Genomic DNA, 22,265 nt, shown 5'->3' on the forward strand with positions numbered 1-22,265 from the left:
TTGTTTTATACATTTAGGTCATTTATATTCCCAAGAGTGTGCCCCTTCCATTGCGGAAAATCCTTTCCTGGACAATTATTTTTTGGGGGAGGGGGATGTCAAAGTTAAAGATCTTGATATATTAGCTTTAAAAAATAAATTGCAATATTATTGGCCTTCAGGAGACAGGGATTTTAGAGCTTCACTCTCATCACATTCAAGATTTTAATGGCCTTATCTCTGGAGCTATTAAAGATAATGATTGTTGGCAGTAAGAGTTGCTGTGTCACCTTTACGTGTCTCCACTGTAGACACATTACTGCTTAGCTCCCTTGCAAGAGGATGCAATTCATGTCAATGTTTACATTCCCTGTCAAGGCACATTTTGGTTGCTTGGACTCACAAAATGGCTTTAAAGATTTAAATATTCTAACTATTAATGGAAATTAGTATATATAATCCATGACGAGGACCTCAGTGCCAGAGCTGGTTAAGCAGGGCCAATGGGTCCCTAACTAGACTGTTTGAACAATGGAAGGATGGCTTCCCTCTGGGCTATGCTTTTAGACATTCATGAATTTGCCTTCACGTCATAGGACCACATGAGATTAGCACTAGAGAAAAAAATTTAATTACTTTCTTAAGAGAAAGATATCCATAGTAGATTATATCATATTTTTATCCCTGCTTTCTCCCATCTTGAGTATGGCTATTTTGGACATGCTAAACAATGACCATTTATCCATCTTTGTAAATGGCCGTTTACGATCTTTGGCATTGTTATTTAGTCTGGTGTGAAGAGGACTAGCTACAACGGATAGAGATCAAAAGTCTTTCTATCTCTACTGATAAAATTCTGCCGGTTTAAGACCAGTTAAGCAGGGGTATCCAAGTAGGATTTTCTTCTCTTTTAGAGGGGATGTGGATGTTTGTGTCTTATCTTTTTATTTTGACTTTCAGTTACCTCTTTTTGTTTCAAGGAAGAGAGACTAATATTACCTCAGATAGTTAGAGGGAACAGGGTATTATCTGCAGGGCCAAAGAGTTCATGTGCAGTGTTCAGCTATTATAGTGTCCCACCAACTCTGAAAGTTCTGGGATTCTCCTTATTTATTGCTGCTGTGGTGGTGGCCCTCGAGTTGAGTTGCCTCAGACATGTGGGACGCAGGCAGGCAAGGAAGGAAAGTCCATGAAAAGTCTTCTCTCAGAGTCCATGGTTCTGCTTTCTGTGCAGAAGCTCACCATTGATATAAATCCGTGGCTCTTTGAATCTCTAATGCCTTCACAATCTTATTCTCATGACATTTCTATGTCATATCATTTGTTGTGTCTCACATCCTTTTGTTAATTGCTTTATGGCATATTTATTTTTCCAACATCTTACATCACTCAGAGAATTTCATTGACCCAACTCATCTTTTCATGCCATGCCACACCACAACTCAGCTTCTTGTGGTGACGGTTGTCTGCTCTTGGGGAAAATGCCCAATCAACTATGGAGGTAGGGTGGCACCTGACTCATACTGCATGTGCTGGACTTGGTAGTGGCTGTAGGTGTGACAGATTTTCAAGGGCTATATTGTTTGGTAAAGATGAATAACTTTTGGGTGGATTTATTTATTTTTTAATAATGTTCTTAAGAAAGCTATCCTAGTCTGATTGCATAGCGCCCCAGAATTTAGGTTGTATTCCAACCCTAAGTCCAATCATCGTGGGAAGAATTGTCATCTAACACCCTTGTAAGAGAGAACTCCGTGGTAACTGCTCCAAAGACCTGGGGTCAGGGATCCCCGACTCCTCAGATGTCTCCTTTCCACGGGATAGAATCGCTCTCTTTATCAAGGAAGTCCTTTACTTTAGTCTTTGCAATAGAGAGACTGATTAAGGAAGCAGTGGAATTAATTTAACATCTCCTTTCTCTTGTTCCCACTCTAGGAGAGAGGATGCTATCTTGCCATGTGTAATCATACACATTCCTAGTGGGCAGGGAAGGAAAGAGCTTTTGTGTTTCAAGCGAATTGAAGAGCCATACCATGGTCCTTAATGGGAAGGACATGTAGACAGTCGTTGGCTGATGAGGAGGAAGATGTGAATATGACACAGTCCTGCCTGCAATGAACCCATGGTCTATGTAGAAGACAGACAAGTAAATAAAATTCACTCTATAGCATGATGAGTGTGATGAGAGGTCTTCACAGGTTCCCAAAGGGAATACACAGCTGGACGCATAATCCAGACTGGGGGCAAGGGTCAGGAAGGTTTCTTGGAAAAATAACTTCTTAGCTAATTGATAGTGGAAATACATAGCAATTACAAGGTAGTGGATGGAGTGGAGTGTATTCCAGGAAGAGGGAACAACATTTGTAAAGGCAAGGAGGCCAGATGAGTTTGGGGAGAATCAAGTCTGTTTTTTGACTTTCATATTATGAGCTTCCTGGTAAAGGCCCTTCGTGATCTGTCACCTAGTCACTGCCTCATGCACCTAACACTCACTCTCCTGACGCACAGGAGTCTCCCAGGGGGCAGACCCTGATGGACACACACTCCCACTGAAAAGTGGATTTCACAGAAGTCTTCTGGAATTGAGATGCCACCCCAGGAAGAAACGGAGTGGGAGGAGAGAGGCTTGAATTTACTGAGTTCATCTGAAGAGACAGAAATCACTGAATTGACTGAGTTCACCCAAAAGTGGCCAGACTTCACTCGGTGAAAGGGAAGATTGGGATAAAAATTAAGTTCTGTTAGAATAGTAAAGTTGACTTTTGTACACCTGAATATGTGGTTTATAAAATTTGTACCTACAATATGAGCCTTTTACAGACCAAAAATGTTTTTAAAAATGTATTTGAGGGCCGGCCCCATGGCTTAGCCGTGGCTTAGTGGTTAAGTGCACGCGCTCCGCTACTGGCAGCCTGGATTCGGATCCGGGGCGTGCACCGACGCACTGCTTCTCCGGCCATGCTGAGGCCGCTCCCACATACAGCAACTAGAAGGATGTGCAACTATGACGTGCAACTATCTACTGGGAGCTTGGGGGAAAAAAAGGAGGAGGATTGGCAATAGATGTTAACTCAGAGCCGGTCTTCCTCAGCAAAAAAAAAAAAGAGGGGGATTAGCATGGATGTTAGCTCAGGGCTGATCTTCCTCACAAAAAAAATAAATAAATAAAAAATAAAGGGCCGGTTAAGTGCGCGCGCTCCGCTGCTGGCGGCCCGGGTTTGGATCCCTGGCCCCCACCGACACACCGCTTGTCCAGCCATGTTGAGGCGGCGTCCCACATACAGCAACTAGAAGGATGTGCAGCTATGACATACAACTATCTACTGGGGCTTTGGGGGAAAAAACAAATTTAAAAAACATTTAAAAAATAAATAAAAATAAATAAAAAATAAAAATGGATTTGAACCCTAAAAGTTACTTATTAAAAGACTCATTGAATTTGAACAGACTCCTGAAAATGGGAAGAAAACTAACATTTAAAAATGAGAAAACTGAGACCTAGAGGGCTGAAGTGACATGCTTAGGACCCTAGAGCAGATGGAGAGGTAACAACTCACCTGTATTTTCTGAATAAATTTTCTTTCATCAATTCCGAAAAAGTCTGAGAATGAGTATTTAGGTTTTTAAAAGAGAGGGCAAGCCTTAAACTAATTCTAAATGATAACAAGAATAAGAAAGTAGAGAAAGAAGTGTAAAAAAGTAAGAATAATCCAAGGGAGAGGGTAATTTTTTAAGTTCGTTTGTGAATGGATAACCACAGTTAGTTCGGTGCAGCGCCATTATTCAACAAAACAGAAACACAAAAGGTACATTTAGACCTTCTTTTCTGAAAAGGCCATCCTTTCACACTGTGTTTCTGTTTACTTCCTCAGAAACATCAAATATTCTCTACAGTTACAACAATAATAAAAACTAAATACTTTTTCCTACAAATAAATGTTTCAGCAGTGCCTTACTACAGTCATTATTTCACTATATTTCTTAATCTCATGTCAAATAGAATTTTTTTTGGTCTTTACCTTTGTGGAATTTTGACCTTGGACAGTTATTTATATATATATAAAATAAGATTTGGATTAGAAGACCTTCGAGGTATCTATTTTCAATCCCCACGACTCCATTCTTAATGCCCATGATATAGTGGTTTGAAAACTGGTGGTGAAAAAAATGAGCACAATTGAATCGTATTCTCCGTTACCTTCCATTATAAAATCAAATACTAATTAGAACAGGAAAAAAATGTTTTATTCCAGGGATAATAATCACACTTTGATATATTAACAAACATATGATCTATTTAAATTAGAACACTTCTTTGATAAGATAATCATATGCAAGCTAAGATACAAGATACCAGCATACTAAAATTTTAAAGTGTCGATTTTAATTTTAATATTTGTATTTACTTCTTTTATTGGCACAAGACCAATAAAGAGGGAAGTGCTGCATTACTATTACACTCTAAGACTTTAAGTCTAGCTCAGGGAAAATACTGGTAGAAACCTTTTAATTAAAAAGCAGTTCTAATATCTATTATATTTAATGAGGTTATTCTATAATAAAAAAATTTAAATGCTCATTATTCATGAGGACATTACAAATTTGTTAAACTGAGATATTCAGTAAAACAGACACATTTAAAAGTCACTACCCACATAAAAACATTTTTTACATACTACATACTACAAGACATACTAGAGCCTTCCTTCTACTTTTGAAAATCTAAACAAGTGATTACATAAAAAAATGCAATCTTAGTGACTTTGGGGTTAAATACAATAATAGTTTATTTTCCCATGGGTCTCTGGGAGGCAGCCAAGAACTAAGAAGAAAGGAAAATAGGCCCCTGGGTTATTAAAATAGTGGAAAAAATATTTTATCAAAATTTGATAAATTTATAAAGCTCATCAAAATATTTTCTCCTATTTTACACAGAATTGTAAATATCTTGATTATTTTATTTCTAAATCCACAATAGACTCAATCTAGTCTAAATTACAAAGAAAGCACAGCATTTTTTTTATCATGTTTTATATTGCACTCAAGTATAGTTAAAGCAGAAGAGAATAAACAGCGTTTAACCATTGCAGAGGACACTACTTTGGTACTAGCTTCTTTATACCACACTCCCTTGCTAATACAGTCTATGCTGAACTCTTGCTTTATGTAAGAAGAATTAGAAACACCACTCTTCAGGTCTACATATAGGGTAAATTTTGTAAGGTCTCTAAGTTTGCTAAGTGGCACCCCCTTTTTCTTTTCTTTGAAAACCCCCACAATTTAAGGAGTTTTTATTTCCATTTTCTACAGCCATGGACTGCCCTGATCCCTAGAGTGTGACCCAGGGCCTCCTTATCAATTAAATTTGAAATTCCTTTTCTTCAGCCCAGGGATCACCAGCTATTGACAATTTCTGAAATGGGATAAGGCTGAGTGATATGTACAAGAGCACTGAAGAGAGACCTTAAGAGGCTACCCTTGGAAGGAGGAGGTCTTAAAATAGCCTTAGCAGGTATATGATGCTCTAAACATCTCAGAGTGAGAGGTCAGTAGTAATAACTTTTAGTCCTGCCAGTTTCTGGAATAGGTCCATTGCGGTGGTGAAGTGACTAGTGAGAAATTTGCAGGGAGGGAGCAATTGATCTTTTCTTTATGATTGATTCTTGGTCATTGTAATGACAAGTGCACATTTAACGTGGTGGATTTCCTGAGAAAGAGCCACCTTTATTTCAAAAAGGATATTAGTTGCTCTTTTCTGAACCATACTCATATTTTGTATTAATATCAAAAATACTGTGATAATCAATGACAGGTGTCAAAATTAAAAAGTTAACGCATTATTTGAAGAATATAGACATTTTAAAATATAATATGTGAATATTTTTAGTAAGAGTCAACATTTTTCTTTTCCACTCTGAAAAAACATAAAATGGAGAATTTCTCATTGTTTTCTAAATCAACAAAAGGGTATATAGGAATAGCTAATAAGATATAGACACTTTAAATATACTACATCCAAAAATTATTAAAATGCATAAAACAATAGTACTCACTAGTACACAAAATTAAAACTGATATTCCATTCACTTCTTCCTTGGGTGGTCTCCTACTCACTTTTACCCTACCTTTAGCATATTTTAATATGAAATATACACTATGCAGAAGAAATAGAAATTTTTGACTTTCAAGTGTTTACAATTATTTTACTGTTTTATCGGTACTGTAAGAAATTCTGCAATAACGTTGGCAACTGGAGTTGTGGAATCAGGTGCAATCTTGATCTTCCTACGTAGCTTCTGATGCAGAGTCGGCAAAGCTGGCAAAGAGACCTTGGGGTAGCTACAAAAAACACGAAACCATTAGTTAATTAAGATCAACATGGATTTTTATGTGTTATAAGATACATGAAATAAAACCATGAAAAAACTACAATGCTTTGTCTTAAACCAGGGCCATCTGACCACTATGCTAGGGAAAGTTATATAAGCATTTATATCGCTTTTATTTATAAGATCTTATTATAATTGAGGTATATTCCATATATGTTCTTTAAAAATTATAATCTTAAGGCATATGAAATTATTGTTGCATTTAAAGCCTCCAAAACAAATTCTGCTTTTCGAAGGAGAGATAAATCAAAAGCCCCAAGAAGTGTTATGCACTAAAGGAGGAAATTTTAAAATTATATTTTTTTCTCAAGTTAAGTTTACTATGCCAAAGCAAATCTCATTATAATGTCTGGACCAGGCTTAAGAAATTCTGCTGTAGAACAAAAGTCTTAAGTGTGAAAATATTTCCTGATGATGTTTCTACAACACATTATAGAAGGTGCAAGCCCTTATAAAATGGGGCATGTTTCCAAATATTTATTAGCAGCTAGCAAACAGAATTACATACTATGTATTGTCAAAACAAACTGAATAAATTTAACTTAACCACAGGAATATAAAGTTTAGGTAAGATGAAAAAAAGAAAAGATCACCATGATATCTTCTTTATAAATAGAACCTAAGTTAAAAAATTACCTACTTTCACAAAAAATATTCCAAATGTTACGCCATTATTATTTTACATGCCAACAAAGGGTCTTTAAATTTCATCTATTTCAGGCAAATGTATTTTTGTGTTTTTAAATGCCCACATGCATTCCTCTTACCTTCATGTTGAAGCAGCAGTCTTTCCACCAAACTGCTGGAAGTAGCTATGTCTATAGGTCGCAGAAGCTCTGTGTTTTTGGCATTAATATCTGCTCCAAACTCTAGCAGTAAGTTGACAATTTCCGTACTGGACTGTTGAGCAGCAGCGTGCAGTGGAGTATCCCAGTATTTGCCTTTTTGTACATCAGCACCTACGTGTAAATAGGCAATGATGAAATACACAAACAAAAATTGTTAGACGAGTCACTTATGTCAGCAAGTGGAAGAAGGTATGACACAAAGAAGACCTCAACTCTACCTGTAATGAGTTATTTCTTTATATACATATATATATTAAATCTTAAAACTTGTTATATCTGGATGGAGAGTGCACATGTTATATTCTCTAATATTTTTCTCTGTGCTTGAAAGATCTCATAATAAATTTTTTTTTAAATTTTTAAACAGTTCTCAAAGTAATCCTATTAACTAGTATTATAAACAGTGTACAATTAGGTTCACTCATCTATTTTCATCACGATTGATAGCTCTTAGGATTATTCAAGAGCTTCCTCTTATTCTTTTCATTTATTTTAAGGCAATAGAGCTCTTTTGTTTCTTGGAAAATTCATGAATCTAGATATGTGAGCTATTTAGGTAAAATGTATATAGATTTTCCTGTCACTTCTCAGTCATGTAGTTTAAATCAATACATATGTAAAGGCACTGAGCCTCTTAAATGGAAAGGAACATTATATTTCTGCATACAAAGTAAATTAAAAAAAATGCTTATGTTAACAAAAACTTTACAGGGTAAATTACCAATTGCGTAGTTATTTTATCTCAGTGCAAGCTGTGGCACATGTTGGTCATTCAACACATGGGCAAGGGAATAAATGCTGTTAAATATTGTAAAGAAGAATAATTCCATTTTCCAGTACATAAATGCTTACAACACCAAGAAATGTCTATCAGTAAAAATCTTTATGTCCTGTTTTCTGATACTATCAATAAAATTAATGATGTTTATAAGAAGCAGTACATTTTAAGAGTCCCTTTATGGCCCTCCTGCTACTTTCAAGATTCAATAAATATAGCCATTTGCAATATTTTTAAACCAAGTATAAAATGATTAGTGGAAAAATTATATTCCATGACAAAATCTCCATAGAGAAAGAAGAAACTCTGTTAGTTATATCAATTTTATGAGAGAACAAAGCCTGAGAATAACAATCAATCCACAATTACTAACAGCACTTTTTCAATATTTCTTTTACCCAATATAAAATATTTGGTGAAAACAATAATATTCTTAGCAAAATAAAGAAAGGCAATAAAGAATAAACTCTTCTGGTTATACAAATTTATGGGAGAACATAGCCAGAAAATAACAATGTCATCAATTATTAGTAGAACTCATGTTTAAGACTCTTACTAGCTATAAAGGGAATGAAATAGTAGATGCAGACACTGCTTGCAAGAAGTTTATAATTTAGCTAAGATAATGTGAGTAACACATAAAAGGATTACTAAAAATATATGTCAGTGTATATCAGAGGCCAAATGATTGTCATAAACAATGAAAAGCATAGAAATGCATTTACTCATTTTATATACATTTTAAGCACCTACCACGTGAGAGGCACTGTGCTAGAGAAAAGAGGTGATGGGGAAAAAGACATAATCCATATCCTAAAAGAGCTCCCAGTCCTATAGTGGGAGAGACCACTGTGGTCCCAAAAGATTAGGAAAAGTTTCTCAGGGGGCTAACGTTGAGGATCTTAATTTTAAGACCTTTTATAAGTAGGAATTTTGGAGCTTTGAGGTGAAGTGGAGTTAAGAATGACGTTCTTTTTTACGGCTTATATACTTATATGTGAGAATGCTTAGAATAAGAACATTTTTAGCAATGAGATATAATTTTTAAAGAAGTTTATTTAGAGAAATAAACATGGACCTGAACAATTGCTTGTGTGTATGGACAGAATGGAAGATGTTTTAAAGAAAATTACCAGCGTAAAGAAGCTTCCGAACACAATGGAATTGCTGTGACATACAAGCTACATACAGAGGAGTTCCCAAATGAGGAATGTCTTGGTCAACATCTATGCCCCAGGATATCAGTATTTCTAGACATTCATGGTGACCTGCCAACACAAAGTAAAGATGGGTTTACTTTTCCTTAATGCCCATTCCGCCCATGCACCTCACCCCATGCTTCTCTCTGCAATGTTATTCATACAGATAAATGGAACACTGCATGTTGCTGAGGGAGCTTTCTCCCCTTGTCACTTAATCCCATAACGGTTACCTTTACTGGCGGCCTCATGTATGGGAGAAGGAAGACATGACTCTAGCTGTGGTTTGGCACCATATTCCAAAAGAAGTTCTGTACAGCTTGTACTGCCTTGTGAGCAGGCATTGAATAACGGAGTCACACCGTCTATTGTGATGGCATTTACCTAAACCAAACCAAAAATCCAAGAATGAGATTCACAGAATCATACATGATTGACTGTAAAAGTTATGTGATCTGCTAACAGAAATAATTGGGAAACTGTGTGCAGTAAATATGACAAAGCATATTTAGCTCATACACATCAACAAGCAAAGCTTTCAAACTTCAAGAGATAAACAGAGATATGATGTGGTAGATAATTCACAGGTGTGGGCATGCAGTTAGTAAAAATCATGGAAAAAAACTACATAAGAATCAAATACAGAAAAATTAATTCGATGACTAGGTACTTTTCAATTAGGAAAAAAAGTCAACAAATGTAATGGTGATGAGAGCAGTGATGAAGGCACTTTGTTGGTGGCAATTTAAATTGGAAATTCTATTTCTGAGAATTTATCTAAAGAAAATCATCCAAAAGATAGGCAAACATTATAGGCATAAGCATGTTCATCTGCTGCTATTTAGAATTAGGGAAGCAGGAAATAGCCTCAAGACTATTCTATATTACACAGCATGCGACCCATTTTTGCAATGATCGGAAATCCTTCTTAGAGAGCAATGAGAAGGGGGAGGCAATTTGAGAGCTTTATTTTTATTCTGCTGTTTTTGAAAACTACTAAGAAGGAAAGAAAAGCAAAATCAGAACTTTGGTTGATTCTCCTAGCAAATTGTTAATTGTTAATGCTTTTAAAATGCACTTACATTAGCCCCAGCTTCCAGAAGAGTTCTGGCACAGCCAACATGATCTCCAAGGCAGGCTTCGTGCAATGGGGTGACATGGTCTATGGTTACTGCATTTACATTATAACCCTAAATATGACATGAATAATATTGAAAGGTGAATAAAAAGTTACATAAAATCGTCTCTATAATTGTCATTAGAGAGTGATATAAAAGATCAGAAAATCTCAGGCAAACCAGGTTTCAGTTTAGCGGGAATGGGCAGGGCCAGTTCAAACGCCATAGAGTGAATCAGTTGTCAAAACTCCTGAGCCCCATTATGGTAACACTATCATATCTAAACCCAATACCACCTTAGGCAGTTTGTTCAATAGATTCTGAGTGTTCTCTTTAAGTTTTGCTTTTTAAACTTCTTTTGGTCTTTATGAATTATTTTGGTTGTTATTGTTATTTTGTCTTTTATTTTGTAGAACTGAAGACTTTTTATAGGCTGGATCACTTGTTTTGATTGGGGCTATAAAATTATAGGTCAGCCCTGAATGAGGGGGAAAAAGCTCTAAATTGTAGTAAACTGCTTTGTGAATTTTTGTCCCTAAATAGATGTGAGTAGATTCTATGCTGGTTGTCAAGAGCTCTCACTGTGGAGTCAGTTAGACTTGGGTTTGACCTGGCTCCATAATGCAGTAATTATTTTAATCTGGACACGTATAATAACTTCTAAATTTTAGGATTATCATGAAGATTAAATGAGATGATGCATGTTAAACAAATAGTATAGTGCCCAGAACATAGAAAATATTTTATTTCATTTTATTATTCAATCAAAACTAAGTAAACACTTTAAAAAATGTTATTCCAATTAAACTAATGACATCAGACTAAAATAACTAAATATTATAAGGATATGAGATTCTTTGCCTTCTTGCTATTTTTGGTAATTCATTGTCTATTGACAATCATACTAAGCACTATAATAGGAAGATTTTCATGGCCAGATCCCCAGAGTATATTACAGATTACCATGATCTGTAATACCAGAATGGACACAAAGAATCTTAAAATGAAGGCAAGATAATAAATAATCACACCAAATCATTATCACTAGCAAGTGGTAATTTTTAAGATCCCTTAAAGTGTCCTTCCAAAGATTTCGAATTGGCTGGGCAGCAGTCAGACGTGGGGAGCGAATTTTGAACTGCCACTCACTGGAGTGACCAGATGACAGAAGCATCTGCGAAGGTCAAGATTCCCTTTCCTATAGGGCTTTGGGGACAGCCTCCGACTCTTTTTGGCTGGGCTGTCAATGGATATGAGACACGTGTTGAGAACTATCCTAAGCCTGCTCTTCTCTCAAAGAACTAACTGCATGACCCTTTCAGGGCGGGGGGTGGGGAGCCTATAGAAATTATCAACCTTGTGGCAGCACAGTCACCTGGTTATCACGGAACTGGAAGGCCCTACGGGAGCATCTTGTCCTACATTTTCACTTTACAGATGAGAAATGGAGGGTCAGATAGGCTGTGGTTCACCTCCAGTGCCTGCCTGGAATTAGGTCCCCTGAATCCCACGGCAGTGCTCTTTACACTGGACAACACTACCCTTCCTTCCCTCATAGCCAGCTGAGAAAATTCCTTCCTCCTTGATCCTGGAAGCACTGGAGCAGCGACTTCCAGATCTGGGTGTGCATTTGAATCACACTGGAAAATTTTAAAAATGCACAGGCTAAGCCAGAGTACTTTCTGTTTCAATAAGGAATCTGTGGTTTTCATTTTTCCTCTGGTGAGTCTGATGAGCAGGCAGCTGTAGAAATGATTGTTCTGTAGCTTTCAGACGCAATTCCCCACAACAAATCACAGATTCCATAATGTAAAAAAGATTGTTTAGGCATCTGATCTGATTACCCCTTTTTGGATATTTTATGACTGAACTAAGTCTGGGATTAGCTGTATACATTGTACAGAGTTAAGCATATTTAAAATGCTTAATGAATAATACATACATCCAATTACTTCTTGCTTAAATACATTTATCAATGAACAAATACACTGTATGGGAAACTGGAAATACTAAAACATAAGATTATACCAAAATATTTATAAAGAAGTTTCAAAGATAAATGAGAAACTATGGACTTGATTGATATATGAGTTAAAATAAGACTAGTAAAATTTACTAAGCAGTTTTATTATCTTTGAGTTGACTACTTTTGACAATTAATGTTCTATGCTCATGGGACGGGGCATATTTTAGGCTATATTTAATATTTCACCTGTGATAATAATGTTCTCAGAGCAAGAAGGCGACCTTGACTTGCTGCTTCGTGTAGTGGCGATCGATCTGCCCAGGAACCTGTCAGAAAAGAAAACAAAAATCTGTGAGTCACAGTAAACTCTGATAGACACAGTCAATTCCTGTGACATATGTACTATTCAGATTCAGTGTGCAACCAGGTGACCAAGACACTTAGACCACACACCAGGAAATTCGATTCTTAGCTGAAGGATCCAGATTGGCAGTTTCCAAATCCAGAGGGCTACATCACACGTTCTGGAACGGACCTACCCAAGACTTCCTATACCTTTTGAATTATCCTCCAAAGAGGAGGAGGATTACAGTCACTAGATCTGCCACATGTACCAAAAATCTCCATTTCGTGGTTTTTCAGACAGAATCCAGAAAAACAACTTTTCTGCCTGTTTAGCAGGGATAGCAGTTGGAACACCCACCTCTCCACACTTCCCGCCTGCCCTGCTGTTCCCCTGCTCCCTGCACCCCCCACAGCCGTGTCCTGAGGTGTAAGGGGGCTGTACATGTGGCCAAGGAGGGTGAAGTAGCTGATCGCCAAGGCCTAATACGTGGAATAAGCCAGGCAGGCCCTAGAAAGGGGGTGTCATAGGTTGGGAGGGGCAGACTATCTTCAGTGTTTGCAATGGTGCTGAGAGTGCCAAGGGCTCACTCGGGGGTCACTGATTCTCCATGTGCCAGTGGTTGGTGGATGGTGGCACTGAAACCCTCCAACCCCGTGCCCTGGTGGAGAAAGCACTGACCTGTCATGTCTCCCAAGTCCCCCTCTTCTGATGTGCCTTTTGCACCCCTCCCGTGAGAAAAATCAGTGCCCTCCCATGTGAAAATCGCCTTTTCTTTCCCTCCCCCAGCCCCTCTGGGCATCCAGACACCATCCAGAGGTACAGCCTCCCCTCCCATCTCTCCCACCCTTGTGGTCCACCCAGGTGGCTTTATAAGATACTGGGTTGGTGCACAGTGATTCTCTTGTAATGTAAACAGGACCAGCATTATTGGTTCTATTTAATGGACTATTTAATGGACATGAGAGATCATGTTGGAGGTTTTAAAGTAATTAAATATGCAGACTATGCAAATCAGGGAAACATTCATTTAAAGGGTATCATTGGCTGATAAATTAATGCAATGTTGAATAGAGAGAAAATCTTCCCACTGTAATGTGATAATGTTTGCTAATAATTGTCTCCTTGTCTACCACCCTTCCCCCTCTTTTGGATAGATATGATGCAATAAATAAAAATAATCTTTTTAAAAACTGCTAATCAGTCCCAGTGCAATTGAAATAAAGTCACTTAGCTGTTAATCAGAAACATAAATTTTATGAAAAGCATGTCTAAAGCTTGTTTAAATAGGTCAGGAAAATTATCTGAAACATAGTAGGGTGTGGTGCTTTAGAAACCACCTCATTCCTCCTACATTTCATACCCTTGGAAAAGTTTACACATATACCTATGCTTCTGTATTGCGGTCTTACAGTAGAACTTTGCCACAAAACCATAAGTGAGATCTAAGTGATTCCATTGAATAAAACGTGGGACACTCATCATAAGGTTAATGAAATGATCAAATGAGCCTGGTATAGAGTATAGAAATGAACTGCCAATCATCGATCTTTTTATATCCAATGACATTTTGGGGTTTTATTGAAAATCCAAATCCTAAGAGAAAGAGGGCAGAGTCTCTCTTTTCCTTACTGCTGATTTACCAGCAATGGTAATAATGGCTAATGTGGAATAGTGTTTACCATGTACACTAGTCCAAGCACTGCGCACTATACCTCATTTAGTTTTCAAAACTCTTTGAGGTACAGACAATTATTATTTATATCTTAAAGTTGAGGAAATGAGAGCTAGAAGAAATGGAATCATTCAAAGGGAGTCACACAGTCTAACTCTAGGGCTGATACTCCTGCTTACGACACTGCACTATTGTCTTTGTTTTGCCTTTCCTTCTAGCATTGTTTCTTGCCTATCCAAAAAAAATAGCAACCCAGACATCCAATTCTTTGAGTTTTCAACTGAGAAAAGAGTTATTGTTATTAGCTTTTGTGTATTATTTCTTTTCAGTATGCAACACTCCTATTATAGATTAAAAGCAGAATTGAAATAATGCACGCCAATAAATATTTGTTGATAGGACAAAATATGATGGTAAAATAATAACTTATAAGAAATTGGAACATTATGCTCTTACTAAATAAAACACAAAAGTCACCATCATAAATAATCTTTTGGGGAACAACTATGTTTCAAGTTCCAGCTTCCAAGATGAAATTTGATGCTTTAAGAATCATGCGCATCCATTTGTTTTATCATTAAAGTAAACAATTTGATTGCAGAGTGAAACACTGAGGACTTTAGAATATAACCCAATTTCACTGTCAATATTTAAATTAGAAAATTATAATATTAACTTTCCAAACGGATTGCATATGTGAAACCACTATGGTCAGTTTAATCTGCTCTGCATAGTAAATTAATAAGGTTTTAAGTAATCCATGCCTAAATGTAGGTTAGAATTTAAATAATCATTTATAGTATTTATAATGATTGTGTGCTCCTTCTTGTATAATGGCTTAAAAATTTCATTACCCTTAATTTATCTCTAAAAGCTGTATGCAGAATTATAGGATGCTGATTCATTATGCTGCCTGTTCTTCCATTGTTACTAGCTAACAGGACAATTAACCAGATGTTGGGATTGAGAAAAGCCTAGAGAAATGGCCTTTTGGGTTCATTTTGGGCTCATTTCCTTGTGGTATTTTATGATGACCTGTAAAGGGCAGCAAAGCTAACAACATTTGCAGCTGAGGGGAGCGTGATATTCCTCTTTTGCAAACTAATGTGTTTGTCCATTAAAAAGACTGTATTAGTCTTCTGAACAATTTCAGCATTGCTTTTGGTGTTTACCAAAGAAAGAGAGAAGACAAGGAAAAGGGTCATTTAGAAAACAGGCCACACAAGGGCCAAAATAAAGAAATGTAAGTATTCGAATTTACCACCCATATCCCCAGCCCCACTTATCCCCGCCCTGCCCCTCCCCAGACTGTCACACAGCTTTCTGCCCTCACTGTCATTTTCTTTATCACCAAGACAAGTCCATTACGGTGGCAGAAAAAAAGCTGAAGCCAGATTTTGTGTATGTGGATTTGCTATTATTTCTATTAATATGATCTCCACTGGCATGAAAAGAGAGTTAAATGGCACAGTAATCTGTGGGAAAGTGGGGGCGGGTGGTTAGTGAGAAAACCACTGACAAGAGATGGTGTTGGGTGAGGGATCCGCGGCCCATCAGGCAGGGACAAAGGCTTGTAAGAGTGCACTGCCCTATTATTTCCTCAGATGAACTCAGCTCTGCTCATCTGCAGGGGGCGCCTGCTGTCTGTCATGATTCCTTAAAGGAGGAGGCAGGGCAGGGAGCAGGAGGAAGAGGAGAAGGAAGGGGAGACGAGGAGGAAGTGAGAAATGAGATGGGGTCTAGAGCCCAGAAGCTCACGAGGAAAAAGACTGAGGGGCCAGGACAGCCTGGATTTGCCTCCCAGTTTAGGACAGTGGCCTTCATGAAGTCATCTAACCTCTCCGAGAGTCAGGTCCTCCTAAAACGGGAAAAGCACTATCTATGAGACAGGGTTGAGGGGGGATTAGAAACAAGCAGCTAAGTGCCTGCTAGGAAAATGGACAGTAAATAATACCTGGTATTCTTTGCTACACACATAAACTGATAAATAGGGGATATTTTAATATGAATTTTAGAGAACAATCCTTTTTCTCCAAAACTGGGAAACTGGAGCCATAAATAACAGCATCTATTGACTAAAATGATTTTCAATGCTATCAGCTTAATTAAGCAAACTATATGAAAGCAATTGAATGATTTATAAACGTATTTAAGCCAACAATCAACACTGCAGCTACATTTTTCTTTCCTAAGTAAGCTATAAGCAATAAAGGTATATCAATCTATGAAAAGAGTAATTCATAGTACATACACGCTATTTGATGAAAAACATTTTTTGTTTGTTTTGAATTCTGCATGCTTAACTCCCATGTTTTGAATTCTGCATACTTAACTCCCAAGCAACCCCATCTCTTTTGGTTCCTTGTAATTCCTTAGAAGAATTTCTGTAATTAATCTGGTAACACGCGAGAATCAAATGATACTTTATCACGTTCCAGTTTCTGTTTTGAACTAAGTCTTCACTCCTTCCTATTTCTCTCCTTCAAAATCTGAAATATAACAACTGTAAATTTCTATTCAAATGTGTTCAGTGTTAAACATCTTACCTTTCAATACAGATATGCTTTATATTATAAAGATTTCTATAAGCTTTCTCAAGACCAAATGAAATACAAATATCTTCATACATAACAATTCAGTAACTTTATAATCTTTCTAGACTTTAATTGGGTATCTAAGATTAAAAGAATGTTCAATTTAACTCTTTAGGATAAATTAGTCAGTGTGAAAATTGTTTTACAAAATGTCTGTAACTTTCACCATGCAAAGCAAATGCCTACTGTTATGGTCTCCGTAGCTGCACAGGAGGTCACCGGCTATATTTAGAAACAACACGAGTTCTCAGACATCTGGTATATAATTTACAGAGAGAGAGCCTACCCTGTTCTGTAAACATCACATTGCCAGAGCAAAAACACTCACGTTCTTAGATATACACAGCTTGGGAAGGGTCTATACCGTACCTAAGTCACCATCTCCCCATGGCACTTCAAGCCAGCCACTGTCGAGGTAAATCCGACTCATGTCTTTTTCTATCAGCGTCAAAAAAGAAAAATTGCTTGTCATTTGCTGGTTCTATTCGGCCATTTTAAGGTGCCCTAAGCTCCTTGTAATGTGACCTTTCAGCTCCAGAAAGAAAAACAGCTTTTTAAAAGCTGATTTGTTTTCAAAATTGCCTTTTTTTATTGATCGCTCTTCTTTATTTGAGAAATTGCTGATAGTAACTTATTTTTTCTCCTTACAGTATGTGCCTTGCAATGAATTAAAAGTATTACAATTAGACTTCTGCCCATGGCTATGATGAAACCATTTTATTTTTTAGAAAGTCTTTGCCATCTTAGGCCCCTCAGCAGAGAGGGAATGTAGACTCCTTCGAGAGCAAACCTAGCAGAGGGGCAAGTGGCTTTCCGAATTTGGGTCATACCCACTTTTTCTCAGTGGTCTCAACCTAGGAAAGGCACAACACTTTTCTCAAATAAGGAATGATAAGGAGAGGTGAGAAGCAATGACATTTTCATACATGAATCTGAGTGCAAAATGTTAATACATTTTATAGCTCCCTTAGCCACAAAATATCAAATCAACAATCTTCTACATAATGGAGGTGGATTTACCATGAAGCCAATGAAACGTAAATTCAGGACCCCCAATTGTGGGACACTTTCTAAGACTCTGTATCTAATTTCATGTTATTTTTCTTAAAGAAGATCCCAAAATGTGGATAAGCTTCATGCTCAACATCATCTTGCCTATCTCTATTCACAAGTTTACAAAATAATTCAAAATCAACAGGCATGTATTGACCTTTATTGTGTATTTTTCTAACAGATTAACAGAGCCATATAAATCCTCGAGGACATGGTTGATAAAGAGGGAAGTCATGTGTTGCCAAAACCAGTCTCTTCAAAGATTGATGCTGTCCTTGTCTTTCTTTTCTTATCATCTCTCTGAAAATTTCCTCAGACTAATGCTAGTCCAGATCTGAAACCACCAGGTTCACCTGTACCTTAGGAACTTCAGGTATACATAATGAATTGCATGGACATGCAACTCACTCTAAATCATTTCTTGTTCACTGTCTAGAACCCTCCATTAGTTGGAAGAAGACAGTGTATGGGGCTGAACAGAAAAATACAACAGATAAGTGACAACACTGCTGTGGTTTATCTCAAGGAAAAAGACTAAATTTTCAACTAAGTGAAGATAGCGGTTTCCCCCATGGATATCCAAAATCAAGAGACAAAGAGTTTTTAAGACCTTTTTGAGAAAATAGTGCTGTTCTTGGGAGAGACTACCCAGTCACCCCAATGAACCATTCCTGATCATTGGGGCTGTGGACAGAGCATGTTGGACATCTTCACAGAGACCTGAGTTCAAATTCCAGCACAGATACTAGTTATGTGACCTTGAGTAGTTATTTAACCTCTTGAACCTCAACTGGAAAGGGAGGGATAATTCTATCTACATCATAGGGTTGTAGTGAATGTGAAGTACTTTCACATAGTGCTTAACACATTTGAAATACGATAATACAATCCAAATTCCATTTTAGACAATTACTTCCATATATCTGCCCCATGAGCTTTCTACTACACCTTCTAAACAGAAGATAGAATAACTTAACTTATTTAGGATTATGAAGTTTTAGTGCATCTTATTTCCCTTGCCTATATATCTGCGGGAGATACAATTAGATGGCGAATGGTCAAAATTTAGAGACAATTATCAAGTCTGTATGGATAACTCTCCAATCCATATCTCTTACCTGGCCTCTTCCACAGATTTTAATGCCACATTTTAAAATTTATTTCTAGACATTCACCTAGATATTTTGCCAGCATCTCAGGACATTTCTAAAAGCGAACTCATCACCTTTCTCTCAAAACCAGCTATTTCTTTTTGCTTCTCTATTGCTTTAAACAGTGTTACCATTCCCTCTGTTACCTGGAACTCATAATATGGTCTTAAATTTAAGCACAGTCATTTTCACAGAAACTTCATATATATTGACTATTTCATGGTCTTCTTTGCAAGCAGTCAGTTATTATTGGCCGAGGTATTTCTTTTTAGTCTTTTATTTTTCATGGATCCCCATCATCCCAAGCTCAGTCCTCGTATCTACCTATACTCACTCTTGTGGGGATCTCTCTAGTTCATTGATATAAATATTAACCACATGTTGATTACCCCAACTTGATACCCAGACCAGCTCTGTCCTCTAAATTCCAGCCTTGTATTTCCAGCTGGCTCTTCAGCTTCTCCACTTGGATATCTAAACAGGCGCTTCAACTTAACATGTCTCAAACCGTGATCCTCCCCAACCTCCTCCCTATCAGTGCATGGCAACTCCATTCATCCAGGTGCTCCGAGGCCAAAACCTTTGTGTAATCCTTAATTTCTCCCCATTTCTCGCACCCCACAGGCAAACGCCGGTAAATCTTCTGTCTCTACCATTCACATGTAATCCAGACTTTGACTATTATCTCATGACCTACACTGCTGCTACCCTCGTCCAAGCCACCATTACCCTCACCTGACCTATTGCAAAAGCCTCCTGTGGTCTGTGTGTTTCCACCCACGCCCTTCCAACAGTCTGTCCTAAACACAGCAGCCAGAATGATCCTTTTAAAGTCAGAAAGAATCCAGTGGCTTCCCTTCTCAGCCAGAGTAAAATCCAAAGTCCTTGTCATGACCTGCAAGGTCTCCAGGCTCCTCTCTGACCTCAGGTTGTACCTCTCCTCACTGTCCATCATCCTAGTTCAGTCACACTTGCCTCCTCGTTTTTCCTTACACACACCATATACACTTCTTTCACTACACCTGCAGTACTTCTTTCTGAGATCTTCACATGGCTTACTCTCTGACTTCCGTTCTCCCCTGAAATGTTACCTTATCAGAGAGCCCTTTCTTGACCATCTTGTGTGAAAAAGTCCTCCCTGTCCCTCCCCTGTCGTTCATTCTGTCTCATTACCCTGCTCTGCTTTTGTTCTAGCACTTATTACCACTAGAACGTAAGATCTCAGAAAGTGGGACTTGGTATAGGTTGTCCATTGCTGTACCTTCAATATCTAGCACATCAATAATATTCATTGACTGAAGTTGTGGAGACACTTTAGAGCTTGGGTGCTCCGACTCCTAAATTCATTGGTTCTTAAATTGTGCCAAGCCTCTTGCCTTCCCCATCAAGGAGTCCTGAGAGTATTGCCTTGAGCAATAGTCTTGTGCCTCACATTCATCCACTATTTATTCACTCACTAAACATTTACGATGGTCTACTAGGCAATTTTCACCCTTCTAGATGCCGGAGATACACAGAGATGAATTAATTATGGTCTATTTCCATTTGAACTCAATTAGGACCCTCTTAAACGGTTTTCCTAACACTAGTCTCTATCTCACCATTCTTGCCTGAATACTGCCACTGAATTAAACTTCCAAAAGCACCTAGAGTTCCAGCTAGCCCATGCAGTGCCTTTCGGAAAATTAGAAAAGGCACCTTTTTCCTTAGGCAGCCAAGCCCTACGCTGGGCACACATGCCCAGTCTGCACAACCGCTGAGGGCTGCCCTGAAGACACCTCTAGGACCTTGTCACTCTCAGGCTCAAAACTTTAATGGCTCCCCACTGAATATAGGCTAACATTCTTATCCTGGAATTAAAGGTGATCTACAATATGGATTATCTTCCTTTTTTGTTTTATTTTCTACTATTTACCTCCACATACCCCCTGCTTAAACTAAATGAGACTGTTGTACATAGTCCCCCCAAAAATCTTTTTTCTTTCTTTTCTCATGGCACCTTCCGCCTGCTCAATTCTCTTTCTCATGCTGCAGAGTAATTTATTGAGGTGTATCCGTGTTTTGGTTCTCGTTTTTCCTGCTTAGCTTATGGGAGCATAGGAAGTCCAAATAGCAGAAGTGGCTTGAAGATAGCTTCTCTTAAGTGAGGAGTTAGACTGCTGGTGGAAGGTACATTGGTAGGGGGAGGAGAGAAAGAAGAATAAAGAGATGGGAGGGAAGTGTGAGAGAGGAGGAGCAAAAGCAATAGAGAGCAGGAGAGGCAGAGAGCAGTAGGGAGAGTATTTTCATGCTGGTCCTGAGTCATATCAGGAACCAGGTCCACGTTCTGGCCATGCCCCTGAGCGGTGATAAGACTGGAGGAGTGAGATGGGCCCTAGACTCTTGTGTTCCCACCCTCAGGACGGAGTTGCACTCTTTAAGTTTGGCCCGGAGGCAACAGATTTGCTGGGGTTTTTTCAAAGGATAGTCAGTAGAGTCATCAGCAGAAAGCCTGTGGACGGAAAGCCATTTGTGCCTCCTTAATACACCAGCATTCAGCTCTAACATTTGCACGAAGTCTAAGGGAGAAGATGGCAGGAGACATTTTTAAAAAGATGAAATTCCCAGGCAGCCTGGGGATGGGAGCTTGAGGCCAGATTTAATTTGGAAACTAAAGAAGCCTGTCGTTTTTGAACATATCAATTTGCAGAGTAAGACTCTTTCTCACCAGACTAGAACGATTTCTCCCTGATCTCCAACCTGCCTGTCTTTCAAAGCCCAGCTCGAAAGCTTCCTCCTCCAAGAAACACTCAGATAACTCCAACAAAAGTGCTCCTTCTCCTCCTGTAATCCTCAGCTCCTTTATGCGTGAGCAATTCTGTTGTGTGGCCTTCCTGTGCTGGCACGGTGTGCAAACTCAGATTTTCTTAAATCAGAGTCTCACTCACTGCTGCTCTGCAGTGGGCTTTTTCTGCTTTCTCAGACATGCCCACACTGATCCTCACAAGAACTTTGTCTGAGTGGTGGTGTGGAGCTGTGTAGGGGGCTTAAAAATGGGCTGTGGAGGAAGGTGCATCTGGATCGGACATCTGACTATCACATATTTGCTATTGCAACTCTGTTAAGTTTCTTTAAATTGCTAAATCTGTTTCCTCATCTATAAAATAGGGATAATAATATCTAATTGTGTAGG

At 38.1% G+C, this 22,265-nt stretch overlaps 1 protein-coding gene across 2 annotated transcripts in view; it reads right to left on the bottom strand.

The window, feature by feature from the left end:
* Positions 1–4,219: 4,219 nt before the first annotated feature.
* Positions 4,220–22,265, bottom strand: part of ASB5 (ankyrin repeat and SOCS box containing 5) — a 73,557-nt gene continuing 55,511 nt past the window's right edge. Inside the window, exons 1-7 of one of the 2 annotated variants that reach the window (XM_014786231.2) lie at positions 17,259–17,638; positions 12,524–12,603; positions 10,276–10,383; positions 9,427–9,577; positions 9,128–9,262; positions 7,136–7,327; positions 4,220–6,318 (exon numbers count right to left, since the gene is read on the bottom strand). In XM_014786231.2, coding sequence (XP_014641717.2) covers positions 6,191–6,318; positions 7,136–7,327; positions 9,128–9,262; positions 9,427–9,577; positions 10,276–10,383; positions 12,524–12,603; positions 17,259–17,361 — 897 coding nt within the window. In that variant the 5' untranslated portion in view covers positions 17,362–17,638 and the 3' untranslated portion in view covers positions 4,220–6,190. Of the gene's footprint in view, positions 6,319–7,135; positions 7,328–9,127; positions 9,263–9,426; positions 9,578–10,275; positions 10,384–12,523; positions 12,604–17,258; positions 17,639–22,265 lie in introns of those variants that run through there. The other variant, XM_087418315.1, reaches the window with a different exon arrangement.

This window comes from Ceratotherium simum, chromosome 28 (genome assembly GCF_057802395.1).
Source record: "Ceratotherium simum simum isolate JZ-2026a chromosome 28, ASM5780239v1, whole genome shotgun sequence".
Classification (NCBI taxonomy): domain Eukaryota; kingdom Metazoa; phylum Chordata; class Mammalia; order Perissodactyla; family Rhinocerotidae; genus Ceratotherium; species Ceratotherium simum.